At 33.2% G+C, this 26,826-nt stretch overlaps 1 protein-coding gene across 1 annotated transcript in view; it reads left to right on the top strand.

The window, feature by feature from the left end:
* The first annotated feature begins 235 nt into the window (after positions 1–235).
* Positions 236–26,826, top strand: part of LOC145130535 (uncharacterized) — a 28,791-nt gene continuing 2,200 nt past the window's right edge. Inside the window, exons 1-15 of the mRNA XM_079065319.1 lie at positions 236–431; positions 13,305–13,462; positions 13,554–13,824; positions 13,910–14,003; positions 14,119–14,217; positions 23,283–23,290; positions 23,408–23,418; positions 23,523–23,663; positions 23,823–23,936; positions 24,045–24,210; positions 24,579–24,716; positions 24,807–24,869; positions 25,040–25,177; positions 25,463–25,534; positions 25,636–26,071. Coding sequence (XP_078921445.1) covers positions 236–431; positions 13,305–13,462; positions 13,554–13,824; positions 13,910–14,003; positions 14,119–14,217; positions 23,283–23,290; positions 23,408–23,418; positions 23,523–23,663; positions 23,823–23,936; positions 24,045–24,210; positions 24,579–24,716; positions 24,807–24,869; positions 25,040–25,177; positions 25,463–25,534; positions 25,636–26,071 — 2,105 coding nt within the window. The remainder of the gene's footprint in view (positions 432–13,304; positions 13,463–13,553; positions 13,825–13,909; positions 14,004–14,118; positions 14,218–23,282; positions 23,291–23,407; positions 23,419–23,522; positions 23,664–23,822; positions 23,937–24,044; positions 24,211–24,578; positions 24,717–24,806; positions 24,870–25,039; positions 25,178–25,462; positions 25,535–25,635; positions 26,072–26,826) is intronic.

Genomic DNA, 26,826 nt, shown 5'->3' with positions numbered 1-26,826 from the left:
TGTTAAAAGCCTAATCGCAATCAGAAATTTGAATCGATCGTAGAAGGATAGATGCAGATACCGAAGCAATTACTAAATACAGATTTATAGGAAAGACACGATCAACGACATACCTTTCATTTGTTTGGCGATGGGATCGTCTTCCAAAGAAGAAATGACGATTATGAGAGGAGAAACTAGAATACGAGGATGGAAAGTTTGGAGATTATGGAGGAAAGGAGGTCTATGAAAGTAGATGAAAGTGGTTTCCGATGAGGGGACGAGTGAGGCGGAGGGAGGTGCAGACAAGAAAATCGGAGAAGAGTGTAGGTGGTTCGTTGGTTATGAGAATCCGGTGGTGGTTCGGTGGAGGTCACGTGATTCGGAAGAAGTCCGGTGGTATCAATCGTGGTCCGACGTGAAGAGAAAGACGAGAGAAACAGTGGGACGGGGTGGGTATGGTATAGAAAACATAAATGAGTGGTTTAAATTTGTTCTCAATTGTTCTCATTCTAAAAAATGTTTTCATTTGAACATACATCTCTCTCTCTCTCTCTCTCTATATATATATATATATATATATATATATATATATATATATATATATATATATATATATATATATAACAAATCGAAAACTAGATGTAGGAAATCAAAAATCCAAAAGATGAAGTCTTTTTGAAAATCTAGAAGAGAAAAACCCAGCAAACTGATAAAACTTTAACCCAAGGAAGATGAAGTCAACGACTGAGATATATGCTATCGTTGATGAAGGTCACCGGACACAAGTTAATCTGTATTGATGCTTGATTCTGATGTTATTTGCTATCTGATATGCACACCCAATTCAACCCAGATGTACAAAAATGATGAGAAGAAGAAAAGACACGATTGGGTAAATGCTTAATCTTTCCAACAGATTCCACCTCCATCACCTTTTTTTTTACTGTGTTGTTCTTATTCTTTCCTAATTGATGCTTGACCTCCTTTGTTGCTCCATAGAAAAGCTTGAAATCTAGTTAGCAGATGATGTCCGGAGAAAACGAAATACGTTTAGGAGAGAGAGAGAGAGAGATGGGTGGGTCCCAAGTTTTGTCTATGTGTCACCCAAACAGGCTAAAACAAGTAAAATGGACTAAAAAGACACGTTTCCCACAACTTGGTTCTCGCAAAAAGCCACGAAAATAGTTTAGGGACTAAAATAATTAACCCTAAAAAGTTCGTAGGGCTACGGTGTCATTTTCCTTTTAAAAAAACAAGGTATGATATCTCAAATGAACGAACATTATATAAAGGTTTCAAGAGTTTAGCCACAAAAGTTTCAACACTTTGCCACTTTTGGTCCCTGACATTTACCAAATGTGACCCCTCAAGTTTTCACCATATTAGTTTGTGGAGTTGACACTTTTGGTCCCCCAGCTTTGATATTATCCACTGCTAGCCACAAAGGTTTCAAGAGTTTGCCACTTTTGGTCCCTGACATTTTCCAAATCAGATACCTCAAGTTTTTGCCACATTAGTTTGTGGAGTTGGCACTGTTGGTCCCCCCCACCTTCGATATTCTACTACACGACCCCACTTTCCTCAAAACATTATACACACATAGAACAGAAACAACAAACGAGAAAAAAACCAAAGAAACACCAAAATATATAAACATGAAAAAAACCAGACTGCCGCGAAGCACAAATCATCTTCTAGTTATCCATAAATGGACTAAAAAAATACACGTTGTAATTTAAGAATTGACATAAAACATATTCTTATTGAGAAATTAAATATCTTTCTACATTTTCTTCATACGCATCCTCCGAATATTGGTATGTTTTTGTATAACTAACTCTTAATGTTTATATAATACGTGTATTTCACATAACATGAATAGGAATAACATCATGCCTCTCGAGCAACACATATAATTCATAGAGTTAATAATATGGATAATGACTTAAAAATATAAGTTATTATTGATCTTTACATATTTAGTCATTGAGTTTTTTGTCCATATTTTCCTATTGAACTTGTTTGAATTGTTCAAAAAACATCCTTATAACCTGCTATGGTAGGTTTCTGGTATATTTGGTAGCTCCGACGTGACTCTGGTTATCTTCTCCAGCGAGTTTCGGGCCAACAATGCTTTTTCCGACGAGATTCTGATCATCTTCTCCAGCCAATATGATTTTTCTGAGGAACTCCTTTTTGAAGAACACATGACACACATAAATCATTGCCTGACCTCCTCACCTTCCCCTGTTGCAGTTCTACGACGAGTCTCTGGTATTGAATCTGATTTTCATCTTTAAAACCATGAATCCACCATGCATCAATGGGTTTAACACTTCCATTCACCCCATCATCAACAAAATCACCAATAGTCTTCACTTTCCCACTTGGCTGCACAGGGCAGTCGCCCGAAAAACATGCATAATCGAATCATCCACCACCGCCACCCGTTTTCCTTCCAATCCTCTAAGAAAGCCTTCCACGCAAATATGCAATACGGAGTTGTACATGGTGTATCATAGAAAATAACTTGCATTGGATTAAGTAACATTTACCATAATAAATAAAAATCATTTTTGTCGAATGTCAACTTCTCATTGAATTTGACACATGTCATTTTCTTAGATTTTTAGAATTGTTTTTTCCATTTGTCATTTTTGTATTTTTTTTCTTTTTTTATTCAAATTCCACCTATTAAATGTCACCTCATATTAATTAATAATTTAATTATATAATAATTATTGTGTATTAATATTCATAGTAACTTTCCATTTTTGAATTCTTATTTCTATTAATATATTAATTAATGTATATATTAATATAGATAGTAACCTTCCATTTGTGAATTTGTATTAATTAATTTTAAATTGATTTGATTAGTATAGAATTATAGATTAATTAAGAGAAAACTACATAAATGGTCCTTGTGGTTTAACAAATGTCACAAACTCAGTCTTTGCTAATCTTTTTTGACGAAACTTGTCATTATCGTTTACAAAACTTGTGTGAATGCTCTTTCTTGTTCACACCGTTACTTTTGGTATTTTTAGGCAGAGAGACTAAGTTGGTGACCATGGGTAAACCATACATACCATCTATGAAATTTTGTCTAGGGATGAGCAAAGGAACCGGCCCGAACCGGAACCGGCCCGGGAACCGAACTTGGTGGAAAATAGGAACCGAATCGGACCGCCGGTTCTACCGGTTCCGGTTCTTATCGGTTCTTGTCATGTATTCAATGTTGGAACCGGTCCTCGAGAAATAGCAACATATGGTTCTGATTTTTGCCGAATCTACCGGTTTCCGGTTCCAAAAATCCACAAGAATATTGTCCCGGTCCCGGCCCGATCGGTTCCATTGGGTTCCGGTTCCGGTTCCGGCCGGTTTCCCGGTACATATGCTCATCCCTAATTTTGTCTATATTTTATGTTTACGAGTTTGTAGTTTTTCCACCCATTTACTTTTTAAAATGTCATTTTGACCCATTCACTTTCAACTTTGTAAAATTTTACTTTCATCATGTATTTTCTAAACTTTTGTGTTTATCCTCCGTGGTATTTATAATTTGATTTTCTTTAATAACTTTCATTTGTTAACAAAAAAAACTATTTTTACGTGCTTGTTTTTATATGTGTCGATAGATATTCAATGTGATCAACGTTTCGATATGAATTTAGAACTTTCATTCATTAATTTAAAAAAAAAATTCTTTTTTTCTTTATGCACATGTTTGTTTAAATTTGAGTTTCTCTACGTTTCGACGTAATTTTTTTACGTTTCCATGCTTAACTTTATATACGTTTCCTACGTATGAATCGGGTCATATATAGTAACTTTCATTCGTTAACTTAAGAAAATATATTATATTTGAGTTTGTCTACGTTTTGACGTATTTTTTTTACGTTTCCGTGCTTAATTTTATGTATGTTTTCTATGTATGAGTTGGGTCACATAACAATTTGTGTTCGTTAACTTAAAAAAAAAAAAAACTAACTTTTTATGTGCTTATTTTTATGTATATGTCGGTGTAAATTGAAGGTGGTCAACGTTTCGACGTAAATTTAGAAGTTGTGTTTATTAATTTTACAATAAACTTACTTTCTTTTTTATGTACGTGTCGATATAAATTTAAGTTGTCTATGTTTCCACGTAATTTTTTTGTTATGTTTTCATGCTTATTTTTATGTATGTGCTTTTTTTCACCCGTGCTTATTTTATTTATTTATTTATTTTACATTTCGATGTATTGATGATTGTATTGATAAAAGTTACATTGAAACGTAAAAGCGAGGATACGGGTTATAACATTGGTAAGCGTGTTATAGAAGCAAAAATGATTTCCGAAAGTAATATAGGAACCCGTATGTTTATTCCAATAATGTCTTGACGCCTTCAAGTAAAAAGATTTATTTTCACATTTCAAAGAAGACAAATTCCACTGACTGTATGTTTTGCGATGACAATAAACAAGAGTCGATGACAGTCGTTATCGAAGGTGGGGGTTGTTTATAAGACAACTAATGTTCACTAATTGCAGTTGTATGTTGCATTGTACAGAGTTAAAATCAGAGATGGATTAAAAATATTAATTTTAGACAATGACGATAAACTTAGCAATATGATATCTGTTGTATTCCAAGAAGGTTTTTGAAATTTGTGATTAATAACAATGATTTACAATATGTCAATAATCTTTTTATTAGTATATATTCAACTACTTATTAGTATATATATTGAATTACTTACTTATTACAGATTTCGTTTATATTTATTTCAAAATTTTACTTTAAAATATGTTTAATGTTAATTACACGTTATATATGACTCTTTTTAATCATACAAAACTCTTTGATAGATTTAACGAGGCTAAAGTGGTGAGAGGTACAATCACGTGAGGTGCATCTAAGTTTCACATATGATGGTTGGTTCCACGAGACATTGCATCACCATTTTGTACTTAGAGTATTAGGAAAAATACCAAGAATATGTTTTAGCAATATCTAATCTGGAAAGAAAATATGCTTTTTCTCCTAAATCAACGACTCCTCCCTCTCGAATTTATGTCGGTATTGACAAACGTTCACTCCCTTCTTTCTAAATAAATTGTAGCCCTTTTCCTTTCTCTATGATTTCAGCGGCTTAGGTGATGGTTCATAGAGAAAACAAGATTTAATTCCCCCTTTCTTTTTTATCGGCTGAGATGTGGTTATGGTGGCTGGTTGGAGGTCCGTCAGGTGGAAGGTGATGATGGCGTTGATGGTTGTGAAGGGGGTGATGAAGGTAGAGGTGAGCACAAGGGAAGGAGATTGTTGGTGGAATGGTGGTGTACGGTGGTCTTGGATGGTGTTTGAAGGTGTATTTAGGCTTAGATAAATTTAAATGGCTAGTGGTCTTTTTATCCAAGTGAAAATGACAGGGATGATTGTCTAGTTGGTAAGATTGAAGGTCGGAAAAATCATGAACGTCGGAGATTGGCCGAAGAAGATAACCATAGTATCACCGGAGCTGCCAAATATGCCAGAAACTAGCTAAACCTACTATAGCAGGTCATAATGATATATTTTGAAAAGTTCAAACAAGTTCAATGGAAAAATATAGACAAAAAAAAAAAATCAGTGGCTAAATGTGTACAAATCGAAAAATATATTACCCTTTTAAGTCATTATCCCTTAATAATACTTGAAGATTCAAACATAATTCTCATTGCTCTTTGATCTTCAAACATAATTCTCATTGCCCTTTGTATAATTTTACTTTTGTTTGTGAGTACGTCTATCTAGATTCTACTTGTTTTGTCTAGATCATTTTCAGTGGTAACATATTTTACATTATTGCTTCATGCATATACTTCACCAACGTCCGAAGTTGAAAACTTAAACACAACTCTGTACATCAAAACTAACGTTTAAGAAAGACGTCGTGTATGTTCGACAAAATTAGCTAATAGTTGGAAGATGGAAGTTGGAAGTTAATAGTTGGTAGCTGGAAGTTGTACTTTTTATTTGTGTAGAAGTATTGTGCAAAAGTAGTTGCAACTTGCAACCTTTTCAAAAATATAAAATGACATAAAACATAAAAACTAAAAATTAAAAACTCTTAAAAGCTACTTGAATGAGTTTTTGGATTATAAGTTTTTTTAAGAGCTCTTAAAAGGTCGTTAATGAACTACCCGATACCAACTAATGATTAGAATACATACAAACATCGGAGCTGGTCCATTGATTTTGAAAGCTCTATGCGGTAGGGGTGAGCAAAAACCGAACTGCAAATCGAAAAACCGCAAAAAAGCCGCAAAATCGAGACCGAAAAACCGAAACCGAAACAAAAACCGACGGTACGGTTACTACCTTTGCAAAAACCGAAAGTTTTCGGTGCGGTGCGGTTTCTAGTTTTGAATAAACCGCAAAAAAACCGAACCGCACCGATATATATATATATATATATATATATATATATATATATATATATGTGTGTGTGTGTGTGTGTGTGTGTAAAAGAATAAATTATATGAAATCATATTTGTGTAAACTAAGAAATCATATGTCTTGTTGTATGTAAAAGAATACAATAAATTAATTATATATAGTGGATCTAAAATAATATATATTTGTTGTATGTGTAAAATAATAAAAGAAAATGTGTAAAAAAATGCAATAGACAAATTGCTTATATGTTTGTTGTGGCTATCCCACATCGCTTGATAAAGAAAAAAAAATGAGGAATGTAACTTATAAATGGACATAGCTAAAGATGCTATATATAAGAGATTTTGTTCTCCCTACCGGTTAGTGGTTCCATTCCACAAAATTAAATTGTTATGGACCGAGTTTGTTCCATTTTAGTCTGAGTTGTTCTGATTTCAATTTTTGGCTCCATTTTTTACCGAGTTGGTTTTATTTTGGACATGAAAAATCATATCATTTTAACCGCAAAACCACACCAATTTATTTTTTGGTTAAAAAAACTGAAACCGCACCGAAATAACCGCAAAACCGCAAGAAAAACCGCAAAACCGCACCGAAACAAACCGCAAAATTCGGTTTTTCATTATGAATAACCGCAACTTGCGGTTTGCGGTTCGGTTTGGTCCAAAAACCGCACCGAACCGCACCATGCTCACCTCTACGTATGCGGAAAATAAAAATTGACCCCTAAATATATTTTTTTATACAAGCAAAAATCATTAATACTACAATAAGTCGATGATTGTTATAAAAAATAATCAAAACAAAATGTTGTCCCTAATTTGTCTTATCCGTTGCCATTAATCCGTCGCTAATACTAATATATCTAAAAAAACTTTTCGGGCCTCCTAAACGATATAGGTCTATGCGGGGTCACACCCCGCACATGTCTATGCCAAGCCCTAGCGAACACATCTTAGTGGTCCTAAACGGGCTAAACCTATGCTATATTTATTTAACCAAATTGACAATGATTTACACTCATGTTATCTTAGGTTATTTCAACTTTGAAAATTTAGAAAACATAACTGTCCAATATAAATTTATAAAATTAGAAGGTGTATATTTTCGGTGGTGTAAACATTACATTTAGCCATTGTATATATATTATGCACTTTTCTCTTGTGGTAGCGTTGGCCTTGTAAGATTCCCAAGTCTAAAAAGGCAATTAAAATTTCAAAGCTTCAATGAACACCACCATCTTTCCTTCAAGAACCTCATCATTTGTAAGTAAAGTAATATAAAGCCACCTCCTAAAAATTGGCATATTTCGGAGAATACTTCCAACTTGTATTATTTGCACTTTTTAATGTATCAAATTCCGTTTAAATTGTCATATTTATATATTGTCATTATTAAAAATAAAGTTGGACAACGAGAGCATTTTATTAAACAAGGAGTAAGATGGTATGATTCTTAAAATAACTTGTTATTTTTTCCCATAAAATAGTTTTCTTAATATGCACATATAATTCCGTTTTGAACAAACACAATAATTAATGGGAATTAAATTCCCTTAAAATCCATGAAATAGCTTACATAAAGGAATTCAACAATCCTTCCTATCTTTGATGAAATTCAATTCCAATTCATTTCATGCCAATCAAATAGATGTTAAGAATTGAATTCCTTTAAGTTCCAAATCCTTCAAATTTCAATTCCTTGAAAAGATTCCAAGTTTCTCCAAAACAATCTAAAAAGCAAACGTTCCTACGTTTTATTAGCAAAAGCAAAATGCATAAAAGCCATTAAGTTATTTATATTTTAATTGAAAACTATTAATTGATTCATTTCCTCAATTAATCTCTTACAAATTGAATTCTTTCCAAATTAAGTATTATGGCTGGTTATCACCATTTTGTATAAACCTTCAAACTAGGTAATATTCTTAAAATCGTTCGTGCTATCATCAAAACACATGAAATATGCATACATGCTAATTACATGCATTTATACCCTTACTTAATTTCTTATCTCTGCATTCAAAAATGGAGACTTAAGAAAAAGGGATACTGACTTGAAAGGGTAATGGACTTTTGACTTTATTCATATTTAGTCACTAATTTTTTTTTCATTATCTATTTGACACTGAACTATTGAAACTGTTCACATTTTACCTTTATGACCGGTAACAGCTGGTCATAAAGGTAAAATGTGAATAGTTTCAATAGTTCAGTGTCAAATAGATAATGAAATTAAGTTTAGTGACTAAATGTCAACAAAATTGAAAGTTCGTTTCCCTCTCAAATTATCATAATATTATACCCCGAAAAAGGTATAAAAAAACGAATTATTTCATCACGCTCCTTAAGTTGTTCCTAACTATTTCTAGTTACTAAGGGCTACCCAAAAAATATTTTGTTTTTAGTTCATAAAGTTATATGAATTTAGTTTTGACCTTAGACACCTAATCTAACATTATTGACTACCAATAGGGTGTTTTGATTTTATATGAATATCGATGCTCAACTTCATGTTTAAGCTGATGCAATTTAGCTTGAAATCTTTATTAATACGACATCCTTAATGTAAATCCAATAGTTATTGATAATAGATTTAAAATTGATGTTGCTGCTTAGTTTCATTAAAAAATCAACTTCTTTTCCTCTCTCAGATGTTGTTGGTTAGTTTGTTGGGCAGTTTCAGTTTATATTTGACTCTGTGTTTATATTTGATGTTGTTGCATAGTTTCATTTAAAGTAAAAATACCATATTGCTCTTTATCGTTTTTTCTTCTTTAATGAAAATAAGATGATTTAAACTCACAAACAAATTAATACTATACCATTTTATTTTTAAAATACAATCGTTATAAATGAAAAAAATAAAAAAATAAAAAAAATTCTAACTAACGAGGGAGAATTCCTATAATAACTTTTTACATACGTGGCTACTTCTGAAACTGTAATATAATATGGACCATTTATGTATTTATATATTTGATCGTATGTATGTGTTTGACCGTATGTATGTTTTCAACTATATGTATGTATATGTTAACACAAGTTATATAAGAAAAATTAAAAAGAATAATAATATTAAAAATACTTCTAAATGTATGTTATGTGTAATATAAAATTTACGATATCATTTTTAATAGTAAATATACTAATATGATATATGTCAATACATGGAGTATAACAACATATATAATGTATCAATGTATGTATGTATTCTTTTATAAACAACGTATATGGTTTAATGTATGTCAATTTATATATTGCATAATTTTATAACACAAAATTCATACATATAATATTAGGATAATTTTTATACATGTAATATTGGTTTCGTTTTTCGTTTTTTTATACATTTTTCGGGGTATAATATTACAATAATTTGAGAGGGAAACGAACTTTCAACTTTGTTGATATTTAGTCACCAATTTTTTTTTCATTATCTATTTGCCACTAAACTATTGAAACTGTTCACATTTTACCCTTATGACTGGTTGTTACCGGTTATAAGGGTAAAATGTGAACAATTTTAACAGTTCAGTGGCAAATAGATAATGAAAAAAAGTTTAATGACTAAATGTGAACAAAGTCGAAAGTCCATTACCCTTTCAAGTCATTATCCCTAAGAAAAACAACGCTCCCCATTGAAAGTTTTTTTTCCTTTTAATAAATAAAATAAAATAAAGTACTGCATCGAATATGAATGAAGACTACAATCCGACTCACCAAATTATATTATATTATATTATATATATATATATATATATATATATATATATATATATATATATATATGGTTAGGTTATAATGTGGATGGACAACTATTGTGCGGACTTGTGGATAGTGCTATTTTATGAGAATTACTAAGAGAATAAGTTGTTTAGTAATATGAATACGTTCAACCTCACACAACTATCGTCATTTTAATGCATTCTCACTAATTATTATTTATTTTTGTTCTCACACATTGTTTTTCACTCATTTTCATTCTGACAGAATACGACTTAATAAACATTTTGACAGCATTCTGACAGAATGAGAATAACAATAAAAAGTCTATAATAACCTTATAGACAATTTAATTAGTGAGAATGTATGATAATGACATTAGTTATGTAAGATTGAACGTATTCATATTATTAAACAACATATTTTCTTTGTCATTCTCACAGAATAGCACTGTCCACACGTCCGCACAACAAATGTCAATCCATATTTGAACCTAGTTTTATATATATATATATATATATATATATATATATATATATATATATATATATATATATATATATATATATATCCCTATCTAATAAACAAAACCAACACTCCATGTGTCCATTCAAAACAACAGAATTATTCCAAAGTTAAATACCGATTATACCCCTACTTTGTTTCAACTACAAATCAAAATATATAGAACGCCCTTTTTTCTTTCCATTTACTCGGTGATAACAGTTGTACATATCAACTCAAAAATTCATTACATACCCGATTCATAGCATGTTATTATGGTATCTAATTTTGTATATAAGGTATCATATCAATTGCATTCAATTTGATCGTATTCTGCTCAATATATAATTCAAACATATGATATCAATCGTTTCTTTACAGCATCGTGTTTCCAAGGTTTACAATCATCACAGTCGAAAATCGTCCACTTAATCACAGACTTCAATCCTTTCGGTAACTTTATAAAAAAACCTACTTTCAGATTGTTTGTTTATCTTTTGTTTCTTCTTTTGTTTTTTTAATGTCTGTGTTGTTTTTTTCACATCAGTTTCTGCTTCTCAATGTGTATGCGTGTGTTAATCATAATCGAAAATTCTTTCTGCTTCTTAATGTGTATGTGTGTGTGTGATTGCTTAACTGTTGCTATTTCTCTTTATAAACTAAATTGTTTTTTTAAGCCCCTGTTTCCTAGTCATGGACAAAACATGACAACCTTTATTTTCTCCTTTGTTGTTGCTATTTCTGTTTAATATTAACCATCATCTTGATCTGAAAATGCATGTCTCGCTAGGGTGTTGTTCTTACATGGTTATAGTGATATCCATAACGAAAGTATTACTTTTAACATGAAGCTTTTAGTAAGTTTTTTTTTAAACACAAAACTAAGAAACTTTTACATGGTTATAGGGTGTTGTTCTTACATGTTTCCCAGTCACTTGCCATTTGAACAACTAACCTAAAAAACCTATGCCACATAAAGCAAAATAAGTCTTAATCGGTTCATAAATTTGATACTATTAATTTAAAAACAAAAACCAGTACATAGATATTAAATCAAAATTACTTATAGAAGCATATATATTCAAGTTTTTTCATAATACCCGAAAAAGGAAATCTAATCCAAGCATATATATTCAAGTTTTTTCCATAATTGACAAATTTGCCCTTTAATCGCAAATTTTCTGTACAGGGACATAATGGTCATTTTCTGTAGAGGGATATAATGGTAATTTTCTGCATATTTTGTTATAAATTCCTTTTTAACAATAAAACTTTACAAATAATCCACAGAATAAAAAGGCAACCTTCTATAATTAAATTTTTTTAATTTTTTTCTACATTTTTATCCCTTAATAGTAGCATACTTTAATTCCATGCAGAATATAACATTGTACTTTATAAGATTTGTGTTTTTAACAACTTTTTCATAAGAACATATACTATTTCCATAAGAACATATACTATTTCCATATGTGTTTTTTTGTGTGTATTTGTTGTAACGCAATACACAATTAGCATCACAATTTACTTTTTTTCCCTACTCGATTAACTACTTTGTAATAACTCATATTTCTACAGTATTTTCCCGAAATACCTACAATTTATGTAAGTAAAAACTTAATTTTTTTTCCAGAAACTAGCATGTAATTTACTTAAATCGGTTTTTATGCATATTTTGTTATAAATTCGTTTTTAACACTAAAACTTTACAAATAACCCACAAAATATTACTAAAGTTTCAATAAATAATCTGTCAACCATATTCACGACAATAATAAACTTTGTGTTCCACAAAGGGTAAAAAATTATGAAGCAAAAAAATTGATTATTTAATTTTATAATAATTTATTTCTGCATTTACGTAAATAAAAAAACATTAATCTTTTAATTAATTATTTATTGAAAATGATTGATTAATAATTATGAGTTTTAACTATAAAAACTTATTTATTTTTAAAATATTAATTATTATATGTTTAGGAATATAGTTATGTAACATTTTTTAAAAGTTAATTTTTTGATGTTAAAAATTAAAATTATGAAGAATTAAAGTCATTTTTAGGATACAGTTATGATCGGATTTAGGTAATAATAAACAAACTGCTTCATGAACATAAATTTGATAAATGTCAATAGACTTTCGTTTTAAGTGTCATATAGCATCTTACTTATAGTTTTTAAAATAAGTTTTCATGAATAGTACCTGATTAAATTATTTACATAAATAGTCCATGTATTATGTTTCCTTATTCTTGGAAAAATAGTAAATTGCACTTGAAAATGAAAGTAAAATACTGTTTCGTGTATCTGTACAGGGATATAATGATAATTGACTAATTTGTTGTTTAATCGCAAATTTTTGAACATACATTGATTCTAGAGGGTGTTTGTATTTTATGTGTTTGAATGTTTGAATATGCTTTATTTTAATAGTCCAGGGATATAATGGTAATTTTCTGTACAGGGACATATAGTTTGTGTTTGTATGTGTGTTTCAGTTTTATTTATTTGTTTGAATGTTTGAATGTACTTTATTGCATTAATTAAGTTTGTTCTTATATAATTAGTACTACAGGGACATAATGGTAATTTTCTGTGTGTTTATATTTTCTGTGTGTAATTTTCTTCCATTGTTTTTCTTTTTATTGTATGTGTCTTTCTGTTATAGTGACAATGGCAGATAGAAACATCACTTTGATTAAAGACTTGGACAATATGAAGGATGATTACACACTAAAAGTGTCTATCATCCGGCTATGGAGATCAATTTCAGATGTTAACCCCACTATTGTCAAATCAATTGAGATGATATTGATGGATGAGATGGTAAAATCTGCTAGTCCAATAACATTATTTAAAATCATTGTTTTGTTTATTTTCTCATTCCAATAACATTATTCTTAACATGTGTGAATAGTGTACTAAAATCCGAGCAAGTGTCTATCCAAGAGATTTTCAAAGGTTTGAGTCGAAACTGAAAGAAGATCAAGCTGTTTACATCCGATCGCCCACTATCGCTCCTAACAGATACAATTTTAAAATAAGTGATGTAACCTCCAAGTTAAACTTGCATGGAAGAACAACTGTCAATGAGTGTCTACACTTTCAATCCAAAACAACATACGTGTTTTCTTGTGTTTCGTTTGAAAGAATTATCTCTGCAACAACTACATCTAATGACTCAATTGGTAAGTTTTCCACCTTCTTGATTGTATATTATATTTAATTCTTTAATTTTACATCATTTTGACATATTGTATTATCATTTTCTAGATGTTATTGGTGAAGTTGTTTCATTAGCAAAGCTTGATTCCCGTGATCTAAACAAATCTCGACATAGGCTACCTTTACAAATCAGAAACTTAGAGTAACCATAACTTTTCTTATATTATTTCTTATATTATATATTATATTCATTACTTTACACCTTGCATTTGTTATTTTAGTATTATATATTCATTTAATCATTATTATTTTTGCAGAGGTTTGCAGGTTAACGTGACATTGTTTGGAGATATTGCATACCAATTGATTTCTTATCTTGAAGCTCATAAACAAGTTGGTCGTGTGGTTGTTCTTTTGTAGTTTGCAAAAATTAATGTTTATAACGGTACATTTTTTTAATACAAACCAACCTTATTTTAGTCTGTTATATTAATCATTCTTTTGACTCTTTTATTTTGTTTCATCAGGACTACCTTCCGTTAACAGTTATTTTGAACACACACGAATGTTCATAAATGCTGATCTTCCCGATATTGTTGCCTTCTGTTAGGGTACAAGTCATGCTTGGATGTGGAGTCTTAGGTTTTACCCTTTTGTATGTGTAAATGGGTTGAGTCTTTCCTATAAATAGGAAGTGAGTGACTCCCATTATGTATGGAACCATTTGGAGTGTTAGTCTAGAGAGAGAATTTGTACAAGACCCATTTGTATACTCTTTGAAGATCTAATATGAGCTTACACAGAATTATTTACTCCTTGTGTTCTTGAGTTTACATTGTGACATCCCCTAATTTCTCGGCCAGAAAAGACCGATTTAATTTATGCTTTTAAAATAAAATTAGAGTAATCCTTTTAAAAGATGTTGCGGAATTTGTTCCCATAAAAACATGATAATTATATTATCAAATCATTTCCAAAGAAATATATTTTATTCACTTAAACCATTAGGATGTCATCGTCAATACAAAAACATAAGCATAAACAGAACTTACATTCACTTACACTAGTGATCTACATCTCTTTTAATCTCTCAGTGTAAAGTAACTTCGTATCGATACCTGTGACACAAACAAACTGAGTGGGTCAGGCTTGGGAGCCTGGTGAGCATATAGGGTTTTCAACCCATAATACATAAATTTATTATGTTTAAACATCAAACAATCAACCCAATTACCCAACCCCATTATCTTCTTTATTTCTTAAGGAGTTACCCTAAGAATCATCTATCACTCATTCCTAAGGAATAGGCACGAAGTCCATCGCTACCCGAGGTTTATACTACAAGCACTAACAAACGTCGATCCCCACATACTGATCCTATACAGTGATCTTACTAGATCTAGCCTAAAGGATCGATATGAACAACCAACTGACGAAACTGGTTCGGAAATTTCCTAGCAGCAAACGAGGATCGATAAAGACATCAAATGAGAGGAATGGAATAAGTTTCACCACGAACCTTCGTTCGTAAAAGAAAGAACCACAAGACAATTAAGTCATGGGTAGTTATCAATGCCTAGCCTTGGTCCGAATATCGTGAGGTATTTTACCCCCAGACTCACCCTATCCAGCATCGAACTTTGCCTAGCAGTGATCTGAATATCGTGAGGTATGTAACCCCCAGACTCACCCTATCCAGCATCGAACTTTGCCTAGCAGTGATCTAAATATCGTGAGGTATTTTACCCCCAGACTCACCCTATCCGACATCGTGAACGGAAACGCTGACTCATGAAGCTCGTCCGATCACTTCATAAAAGAAACGAAGACTCCAAAGCTCTTCAAAATAAAAAGTATAGGGAAAATACGAATAAAGTACTCCCATACGCTCCCGTACCCCGACACGTAATAGTGTCAAAAAGAAGAACTATCGGATGAACACATAGTTCAAAAACACCTAATGAACATATAGTTCGAGAACACCTTATGAACATATAGTTCAAACATACCTACCGATTACGAGTCTGCTAACGTTCCACTGGACTATCTAGAGTAGTCTGTGGCCGTTGTCTATACTCTGCTAGATGACTAGATCATCTTAAACATCGATTCCTCTCATGAATTTTTATTTCATCACACATCATCTAATTCATCTACCCATGTTTTACCCAACATATTTGTACATAAAAATACATATACATTTTAAAAACCTGTATAAATCATTCATCTCAAATAACTAAGCAATATATATTCACATAGCACGTATTTTATATAAAATACTTCATATCTATGTGTAAGATGAAAGTGACTATACACTCACTCGATAAGACGATAATCGGGCAGCACTTCGTTTCTTAAAACGATCGTTTCCAACAAAACCGGGATGTTTTATTGAAAACCGGGCCCTGCAAGGGTGGATCTTCAAACCGAAAAGATAAATTTCTCGGGCTTCTCGGGCACTTCGGGACGTGTTTCGGGTGTTGAAAATGATATCGGGGCTTCGGGGAAAGTCAAAATGATAAAAATATTGTTTAAGGGGTGAAAAGTGGCAATTTTCCAAATCTAGCCGGGAGATCTCGCAACCCCCCTATTTATAGGGTGCGAGACCGAAGTTTAGTGGCTAAGAAGGTTCCACGCGGCAGCTGCGAGGCTCGGAGGTGGCTCGGATGCGAAGGGCGCGTCGGAAACTTGTAGGCGAGACGTGGCTCGCTTCGGACAGGCCACCTATGCGACACGCGTCGGTCTCTGACTGGGCCGCGCTTCGGACTCGTCATCAGCATCGGACACGGGTCAGCAGCGAGGCGAGGGTGACGTGGCCGAACCCCAGCCATGCGAAATTCTTTGGATTTCGGACTTTTCTTGATTTTTGTGCCCCGGACTTCTAAAATCCATAACTTTTGCATACGGGCTCCGTTTTTGACGTTATTTATATGCACGCGTAGGCGAAATTATGATCTACAACTTTCGTTTAGACTCCGTCGGCTAATTTTGATTTTATTTTTAATATTATTATTTTTAACAGACCGGGACAGGAAAATACGTTAAAAATTCATAACTTCTTCATCCGACGTCCGTTTTCGTCTGTCTTTTTATCGTTACGCTACTATTAATGAGATCTTCGATTCTCGTTGATGTTGTGTCGGCTAAAAATCACTCGATCTAAAATTCGAGTTTTTAGCTGTCTACTGCTAAGCTGAAACTTAGAAAAATAATAACTTCCTCATACGAAGTCAGATTTGGGCGTTCTTTTTATACATACTCTCGGTTTAAAGAACATTACGACTTTCATTTAGATCACTAAGGCTAAAAAGTAGTTTATCAAAAACTCACTTTTTACGTCATTCGGCGCCGTGTCGGTTTTGTCGCGAAACTTCGACGGGTCGTAACTTCTTCATTATAACTTGGATTTCGGTATTCTTTATATATCCGGAATCCTTATCACGACCACTACAACTTTCTTAATAGATATCGGCTTTATCTAATATTTATTTTCGACGCTCATTTTTATTCTTAGTTAATTAAATCCTAATAATTAAGCACAAAACACATAATTCACATAATAATCACATAATTCCTCTTCATTTATTCAAAATGAGTTACAAGGGTTGACCTAGACTATTTCATCATCATTAATGTCTAGCCTAGAAACACGGGCGTTACAATTCTCTCCCCCTTAGGATGATTCCGTCCCCGGAATCAAACATCAGCAAACAAATGCGGGTAGCGACTCATCATGTCACTCTCCGTTTCCCATGTGAGATTTGTTCCATTCGTATGTTTCCAATGCACAAGCACTAATTCGACCATCTTGCGTCACAACTTTTTAGTCTTACGGTCAACGATTGCCTCTTGTTCTTCAATTAACCTCTTGTTTTCATCCAACCTTAATTCTGAAATTGGAATTATGTCGGGCACATCTCCCGTGAACTTCCTCAAATAACACACATGAAAGGCGTTATGAATACCCTCTAGTTCTTCTGGTAATTCTAGCTTGTAAGCTTGATTCCCAATCCTCTGAAGAACTTTAAACGGTCCAATAGACCTTGGACTCAATTTTCCCCTTTTACCAAATCTTATAAGTCCCTTCCACGGTGAGACTTCAAGTAAAAACCGAATCTCCAACTTCGAAGGATATTGGTTGTCTTTTCTTGTTAGCATAGCTCTTTTGACGATCTTGAGCAGCTAACATCCTTTTCCTAATCACTTTCAACTTTTCAGCAGTCTGATGGACTATTTCAGGTCTCACAAACTACTTTTCCCCAACTTCCAGCCAACATGACGGCGTTCGACACTTTTCTCCATACAAAGCTTGGTAAGGTGCCATCTTGATGCTTGAGTGGAAACTATTATTGTAGGAAAAAATTCTACCAGAGGTAAATGTTCATCCCAGTTACCTTGGAATTCCAGGGTACATGCTCTCAGTATATCGTCCAACGTTTGAATTGTTCGTTCACTCTGACCATCTGTCTGCGGATGGTAAGCAGTACTCAAACATAACTTGGTACCCAATTCCTCTTGTAGACTCCTTTAAAACCTTGAGGTAAAACGGCTGTCACGATCTGATACAATCGTTAATGGAACACCGTGAAGCCTCACAATTTCCTTCACGTAAGAATTCGCAAGCTTATCCATAGATCATTTCTCGTTGGCTGCTATGAAATGCGCACTCTTAGTGAAGCGATCAACGACCACACAAATCATGTCGTGACCGTTCTTTGTTCTGGGCAGTTTAGTCACGAAATCCATGGTGATGTCTTCCCATTTACCTATGGGTACAGGTAAAGGTTCTAAACTCCCATACGGTTTCTGCTGTTGTGCCTTAACCCTAGCACATGTTACACACTCGGCCACATACTTAGCAACATCGAGCTTCATCGTCGGCCACCAGTAGTAGGGTTTTAGATCCCTATACTTCTTCTTTTTTTGTGCTGCCGGGATTAATCGAGTACATGGTCTTGTGAGCTTCTTCCATCAGAAGATCTCTTACTCCTCCCGTCTTAGGTACCCAAATCCTACCTTGGAATACCTTCAACCCTTGATCGTTTGTACCGAACATTAACGTTTTGCCCAAACGTTCTTCCTTTCGGTCATTTTTCTCTAAAGCTTCCTCTTGAGCTTTCTTTATACTTTCCACAATTGTCGAGACAACTTCAATTCTCAACGTTCTTGGCCTTTTCTTTTCAAGGTTTACCTTCCGGCTGAGAGCATCAGCAACAACATTTGCTTTACCAGGGTGGTAAAATATCTCACAGTCGTAGTCCTTGAGTAACTCTAGCCAGCGTCGTTGCCTCATGTTCAATTCCTTCTGATTAAAGAGATATTGAAGATTCTTATGATCAGTGAAAAGTTTGCACTTTGTGCCATAAATATAATGCCTCCATATCTTTAATGCGAATACTACCACTGCCAACTCCAGATCATGAGTGGGGTAGTTCTTTTCATGCTCTTTCAATTGCCTCGATGCGCTATCACTTTATCCCTTTGGGTCAGAACACAACCTAACCCAACTTCTTTAACAACGAACGTGATACTTCTATTGATCACTTTGATCATCCTTTACTTCAATTTGGCTTAAGTCAAATGCTACAGCGAACTTGGTTATCTGAACCACGTAATAAACTCATCGTAGTCGGAATCGATTTGATATAACCTCAAGGGTCGGAATAACAATCATCTTCTTAGTCATTACCGAAACGATGGTTACGACATACTTGAACAAAAACGAAATCAATTACTAGCTTCTTGGTAACCTTGTGACTTTCCCGGATCCAAGTGTGAGTCCTGTGCTTCCAGTAGTATAGATCTCTACTACTATTCACACCTACTCATACTCGTCCCAAGTATTGTCTCGTAGTCCCCAAGTCCTAAAATCACAAAATAATTTAACACATACGAATGTCTCCAATTAATCATAAAATTTTCCTAGGCTCTACTAGGACTTCTTCCATGCGTATCTTCAATCATCAATTCTACTTCAACTTGGTTGGTGATGGAAATTCCAGACGAAAATTCCAGACGATGAGACAACTTCAAGAATTACACCAATCGTTCCATCATCCTGCCAATCGAAGGTGTACTTCAGACGTACCGTACCCCTCTAAACGTTACGTTATTTTATCATACATATTCTAAAGGCAAGATACCACTCTTACGATATCTTCTGATAGGTATCATTCACTATCATAAGCTTTTCATTTCCTCCATCTACTCAATTCTCTACGAGTCTTCACCATAACGTTTTGTACACCCAAGCAGACGTTCGGTGTACTGGGCGAGGTATGTAACCCCCAGACTCACCCTATCCGGCATCGAAATTTGCCTAGCAGTGATCTGAATATCGTGAGGTATTTTACCCCCAGACTCACCCTATCCGGCATCGTGAACGGAAACGCTGCCTCATGAAGCTCGTCCGATCACTTCATAAAAGAAACGAAGACTCCAAAGCTCTTCAAAATAAAAAGTATAGGGAAAATACGAATAAAGTACTCTCGTACGCTCCCGTACCCCGACACGTAATAGTGTCAAAAAGAAGAACTATCGGATGAACACATAGTTCAAAAACACCTAATGAACATATAGTTCGAGAACACCTTATGAACATATAGTTCAAACATACCTACCGATTACGAGTCTGCTAACGTTCCTCATACAAAGTCAGATTTGGGCGTTCTTTTTATACATACTCTCGGTTTAACGAACACTACGACTTTCATTTAGATCACTAAGGCTAAAAAGTAGTTTATCAAAAACTCACTTTTTACGTCATTCGGCGCCGTACCGGTGTTGTCGCGAAACTTCGACAGGTCATAACTTATTCGTTATAACTTGGATTTCGGTATTCTTTATATATCCGGAATCCTTATCACGACCACTACAACTTTCTTAATAGATATTGGATGTATCTAATATTTATTTGCGACGCTCATTTTTATTCTTAATTAATTAAATCCTAATAATTAAGCACAAAACACATAATTCACATAATTCCTCTTCATTTCTTCAAAATGAGTTACAAAGGTTGACCTAGACTATTTCATCATCATTAATGTCTAGCCTAGAAACACGGGCGTTACATACATGATGATTCACTAGATCTTGAGTTTACAACATTCCTGTTCTTGATAAATTGAACACGAAATTGAAAGTTAAACTGGATTTGGAGATTGAATGTTGATATCGATTTTGGTTGATGACCTAATTTCGAAAACAGTGACTTGATTTCGAAGGCTAAGAATCGATTGATGAAGTTTTGGAGTCGAAATTGGTTGATTGGGTTATTTGATTTCGAAATCAGGTTCAATTTGGTGTTAATTGTTGATTTCGATTTTGGTTGGAGTCCATTTATGCATTTGATTTGGAGATTGTCGACTGATGAAATACAAGTCAACCTGGAAAGTCAAAATTGGTTATTTAGCTTTCGTTTCAGTGACTGATGATTCGAAATTGTGATGGATTCGATTGTTGGTGTTGCTTGGTAAGGTCGAAATTTATTCTGAAAACTTGATTCAGTTTGAATTCGTTGGACTATTGGGTTAATAACGAATCGACTGGGGAAGAACAGATGGATGGACTGTCGACGGTTTGGAGGTCAAACAGCCTTCACTGTGGAATTTTTGAATCGATTTCAAAGGAGTAATAGTCGAATGTTTGAGAAATCTGAAAAATCGATAGTGGGTAGATGATTTGTATTTTGGATTCACAGAACGAAAGTCGGAGTCGAGAATCTGATAACGAAGTTTTGTTGGTGTATTGGAGTCTGAATTTACTTGTTGATTGAGTATTCGATTATTGAACGATGGGTCGATGTGCGAATACTGTCCTTTGGTGTCGATGGATTTTAAAAGCGACTGATCGATGATTTTGCGAAGATGATTTTGTATGTTGAACGAAAGCAGTGAAATCGTTAAATGGGTGTGTTTGATCAAGTAACGAAGGCGATGGTATTTGATTTTGATGAATTGAGAAGGTGTTTGTGTAATCGATTAGCGAAGGGTATCTGATTTTATTTAGCTATCATTTGTGTGATCGAGTAACAATGGGATAACAAGTTGGGAAGTCGACTTTCGAAATTTTTTGGAATAACGAAAGTTTTGGATTTGGGTTACTTATATTCGAAAGTTTTGGTTATTGGGTATCACTCAACTAACGAAAATTTTGGGTTACTGTCGGGATAGTCGAAAATTTTTGATAGTCGAAATTTTGGAGATTGAAGTTTCGAAGGTTTTGGTGATTTGTTACTGAAACAACGAAGGTTTTGTAGTGACTGGTTCGTTACCTGGGAAACAAATTGGGGAAGAAACACAACTTTCGAAATTGGCCCTTAAAGTTTCGGAACTTTGTCAGTTTATACACATTTCAACATTTGGGGTAATTTTTCGAAAGTTTGGATGAAATAAGGCGGAAGTTTCGAATTTGGTCCTTGCTTTTTCGAAAGTTTGACACATTATACCCAATTTCGACATTTGGGTTAATTTTCGACATTTTGTGACAAAAGGCTGAAATTTCGAAATCAGTCCCTGACGTTTCGAAAATTAGGTAGTTTTTGCCCAAATTCGAAAATGGACTGATTTTGCTGAGAAAGTGAAGAATATTCATTTCAGGCCTCTGCAGTTTGTGCGAATTTACGTTTTATGCCCAGTTTCACAAATGGGGTAGAGTTTCGCATATTTGGCTGTTTTTGGCGCAACGGGTCCCTGCAGAATTCTGTTATTGACGGTTTTTACCCGGTTTTTGGAAAATCTTGCAACTTTCCCCCAAAAAGTCAAAAATTTTCACAAATTGGAAATTTTTTGAGGCTTTTTCGTGATTGTTTTTCCGTGCAAGATTTTTGGTGATTCATTTTTGGTACACATCAAGGGGGGAGTATTGTGAAGATTAATCCTCGAGCGCTTCTCACCCTTAATGGGTTTTATAATCATTTTTTTATTATAAAAAGGGGAAGAATGATGGGTATTCGAAGCGACTTTTTCGGATATTCATTTGCGGATTTGAAGACCGGTGATTACTTCGAGGGGGAGTTTGCTCTTGATCGCGCTAGCTCGTTGGAGACTGAAGCCGGGACATCCAATCCTAACTTTGAGGGGGAGAATGTTAGGGTACAAAGTCATGCTTGGATGTGGAGTCTTAGGTTTTACCCTTTTGTATGTGTAAATGGGTTGAGTCTTTCCTATAAATAGGAAGTGAGTGACTCCCATTATGTAAAGAACCATTTGGAGTGTTAGACTAGAGAGATAAATTTGTACAAACTCATTTGTATATCCTTTCTAGATCTAATATGAGCTTACAAAGAATTATTTACTCCTTGTGTTCTTGAGTTTGCATGATGATTCACTAGATCTTTTTTTATTCCGCACATGCCATCATAATCAACACCACTACACCTTCACAGATAGGTAACAAACTATTTTAATAATTCATTGTTTTTTTGTTTCTTTTTAATAATTTTACTAATTTTATTATTAATCTCCTTAATAAAAAACAGCTTGGTTGGTATGTGAGGACTTCAAAACCCTTCTTCTTCTTTGATTGTTGATAGCTCTCAGTCATATTTTGGATATGACGAATTTTTGAATAATCACAATGTTAAAAATGTTGTCGATTTTCTAGAACCACAAGAGGTATGTGAATAATTTAGTTGTCTTAATGTGATTTTGTTTTTTAATTGACGGATATTATAATTGTATTGATTTTTATGATCCTTTTGTATTTTATATTTTTTTAGGTGGGGAAATTCGTCATTGTTGGGACCATATATGGTATTCGACAAGACATTGATTGGTACTATGATGCGTGCACAAGCTGTGGAAAGAAAGTTGAAACAAGGAATGTGTTCAGCGGTCCAGATAGTGGGGATGCAAGTCTGGTTTATGAATGTTATACTGATAAGTGTCTAAAAAAGGAAATATCTTCAGTTCCAAGGTTGTTTATATTTAACAAAATTGCAGATCGACAACTTAAATACATTATTAATCATTAAACATATTTAATATTTATTTATGTGGGAAATTTTCATATGTATAAGATACCTATTCGTGTCCAAGATGATTCTGGAACAATCACACTAACTTTGTTTGATAGAGATGCTTATAAGCTCGTCAAAAAACGTACAAGTGATCTCATAGAGAAAATCAAACAGGTATAACATAATTATAATCTTTGTTTTATTAATTGCTATTATTTGTTGGATTTTGTTTATATTAATGTTCTTTTAACCATAACAACTTTATATAACACGTTTTTCCAGGCTGGAGATAATCCAAGATTGTATCCTTATGACCTTAAATATCTGGAGCATAAAAAGATGGCATTCTTGATTGATGTTAATAGATTTAACGTCTCCAATAACTACAATCGGTTTGGGATACTTGGCTATACACTTGATTGTAACGTTATCAATGCTTTGGAAAAAAGTTAGTTGTTGAGGTATTTATATATATATTTTTTTATTTTTTCATTATATTACTTTTTATGATATGATGCATATGATGCATACTTTTATATAATGATCTTCACCGTTTTATTGTAAATCTTGATGGAACCAAAACTTAATCCCGCAAATAATATAAATATTAGAACTTCTGAAGCAGGCTGGTAATTCTGCAAATGATGATGATACAGAAATCGCATCTCACGAAACGAAGTCGTTAAAGGTTATATTATACATCTACATTATTTAATTTTATATAAATCTCTTTTAAAAAGTAATTTTTGTTAATTTTTTAAAAAATTACAATATTATTTATAATTTATCCATTTCTTATAACAATTATTTTTCCAGACAAATTCAAAGGAGTTGTCCATCGAAATAAAAACGTATCCACATCTACATCAAGTGTGTATATGTCAAAACAACAAATGTTACAAACTCCTCCTTCACATTTAAATGTTAGAACTCCGTTATCTAACATTTTCAATGGTAACTCATATATCTTATCATTTTATTTTATAATATATATTGTTATTGTATCATATTTAATAATGTATACCTTCAATCTTCTTTTCTCAGTCATGGATATTTCCAATAACAGTTTTCAAACACCGTTACCAAACATCATATTGGATTCAAACGGTAACATACTTGATTGCTTTTAAACTTTTTATGTTTCCTTTAAATATATAAAATAAAACTTATTACTTCATTGTTTTTTATATCGTCTCTTTATCAATATTCATATTTAAAGTAAATTAAAAAAATTATTAAATATTTATGCATTTCTCATAAACATTTATTTTTTTCAGACAAATTCAAAGGAGTTGTACATCAAAATAAAAACATATTCGCATCTAAATCAAGTGCAAATATGTCAAAACAATCAATGTTACAAACTCCTCCTTCACATTTAAATGTTAGAACTCCGTTATCTAACATTTCCAATGGTAACTCATTTATTTTACCATTTGATTTTATAATATATATTATTATATTATTATTCTATCATATTTAACAATGCATATTTTCAATCTTTTTTTTCCCCAACGATGGATATTTCCAATAACAGTTTTCAATCACCGTTACCAAATATTAGACAATACTCTATATTTTCGAATGGTGACACATCAAACAAATCATCTACAATAACATCAAGAACATCTCCAGTCATGTTAACTAACCCAAATCATAAAAGTAAGAAAAAAGGGCAAATGTATCTCCTATTCCAATAGTTGGTCTGAGATCCGATCAAGACAACAACGATTGCCAAAATAATCAAAATATATACGAAGGTATATCAAAAGGTAATTTATTTACAAATATAATATTTACATTAGTTCATTCAATCATTTTCAATTATATAAACTTACATGATTAACTTTTTTTTGTCAACCTTAATTGACAGATTATTTGGATCATGGTGATCAGATTGTTGTATGCCAAACATGTTTTGCAAAATTATGGAAAGATGAATCTGTCAGATGTAAAAAAAAGGAGAATGAAAATTATTCTCTATGTTGTGCTTATGACAAAGTTGAACAACCAGAGTTAAAGAATGCACCTCCAAGTTATGAAAATCTTTTTAGATCTGGAGATTCTAAAAGCAAACAGATCATGAAGAACATCCGTTCTTACAATTCTATGTTTTTTTTTACGTCAATGGGTGGCAAGATTGATTCCTCAATCAATAGAGAAAATGCTCCATGCATTTTTCGACTTAGCGGTCAAAATTATCATAGTATCGGAAGCCTTTTACCGGAACATGAATTTAAACCAAAATTCACTCAATTGTACATATACGATACTGATAATGAGATCGCAAATAGACGAACATGTTTTGGGTACACTTTTCACAATTATCACATTAATAGATATCTTATTCATCAACATTACTTTCTTTATTTATCTTATGTTTATATGTTCATTGTAACACCTGATTCCTGTTATGTATTTTATTCAAGAATTGTATGTATTTTCTCTGGGACTCGACGAGTTGGTGGCCCAACTCGTCGAGTAGAGTCGGGATCCGCGGGAAGTTTAAGTGACCTACTCGACGAGTCGGGAGACTGACTCGGTGAGTAGGTGTTGTTTGAGTGAAACCCTAAATTCGAGGGTTTGCACCCTATTTAAACATCTCATCTCAGCCTCCATCGTCCTTATCACTCCCAGAAAGTTGTATATCGAAACCCTAGCCGTTTTTGTGTGTTCTAAGGCCATTTTGGTGCATTTGGTGGATTGTGAAGCTTGAGAAGGAGAAAGAAGCTTGAGAGTTCGAGTGTGGGCTTGGAGATCCAGGGATTTTGTTCCATTTCCAGCTTATTCAAGGTAAAAACCTTTTGTCTTGGTCTTCTATGTGCTTATTCATCTTTGGGGTTGGGATTTTGGGAGTTTTCTAAGCCATCTTCGGATTTTGAAGGGATGAATGGAGTTTGACTTCAGATCTGGGTCTTAGGAGGGGTCTCATGGAATAAAGGTGCCAACTTTATGGCCATGAGAGCCCCATACATCTTGAAGATCATATTTTATGGCTTTTTGAGCCAAAGACCCCATGCATGTGCACCAAGTTTGGAACTTTACGTGTAAAATGGACATTAGG

The sequence above is a fragment of the Lactuca virosa genome, chromosome 8, assembly GCF_052849685.1.
Source record: "Lactuca virosa cultivar CGN04683 chromosome 8, Lactuca_virosa_CGN04683_v6, whole genome shotgun sequence".
NCBI classification, from domain to species: domain Eukaryota; kingdom Viridiplantae; phylum Streptophyta; class Magnoliopsida; order Asterales; family Asteraceae; genus Lactuca; species Lactuca virosa.
Note: the sequence above shows the minus strand (reverse complement) of the source record. Positions and strands in the feature narration are given on the sequence as shown.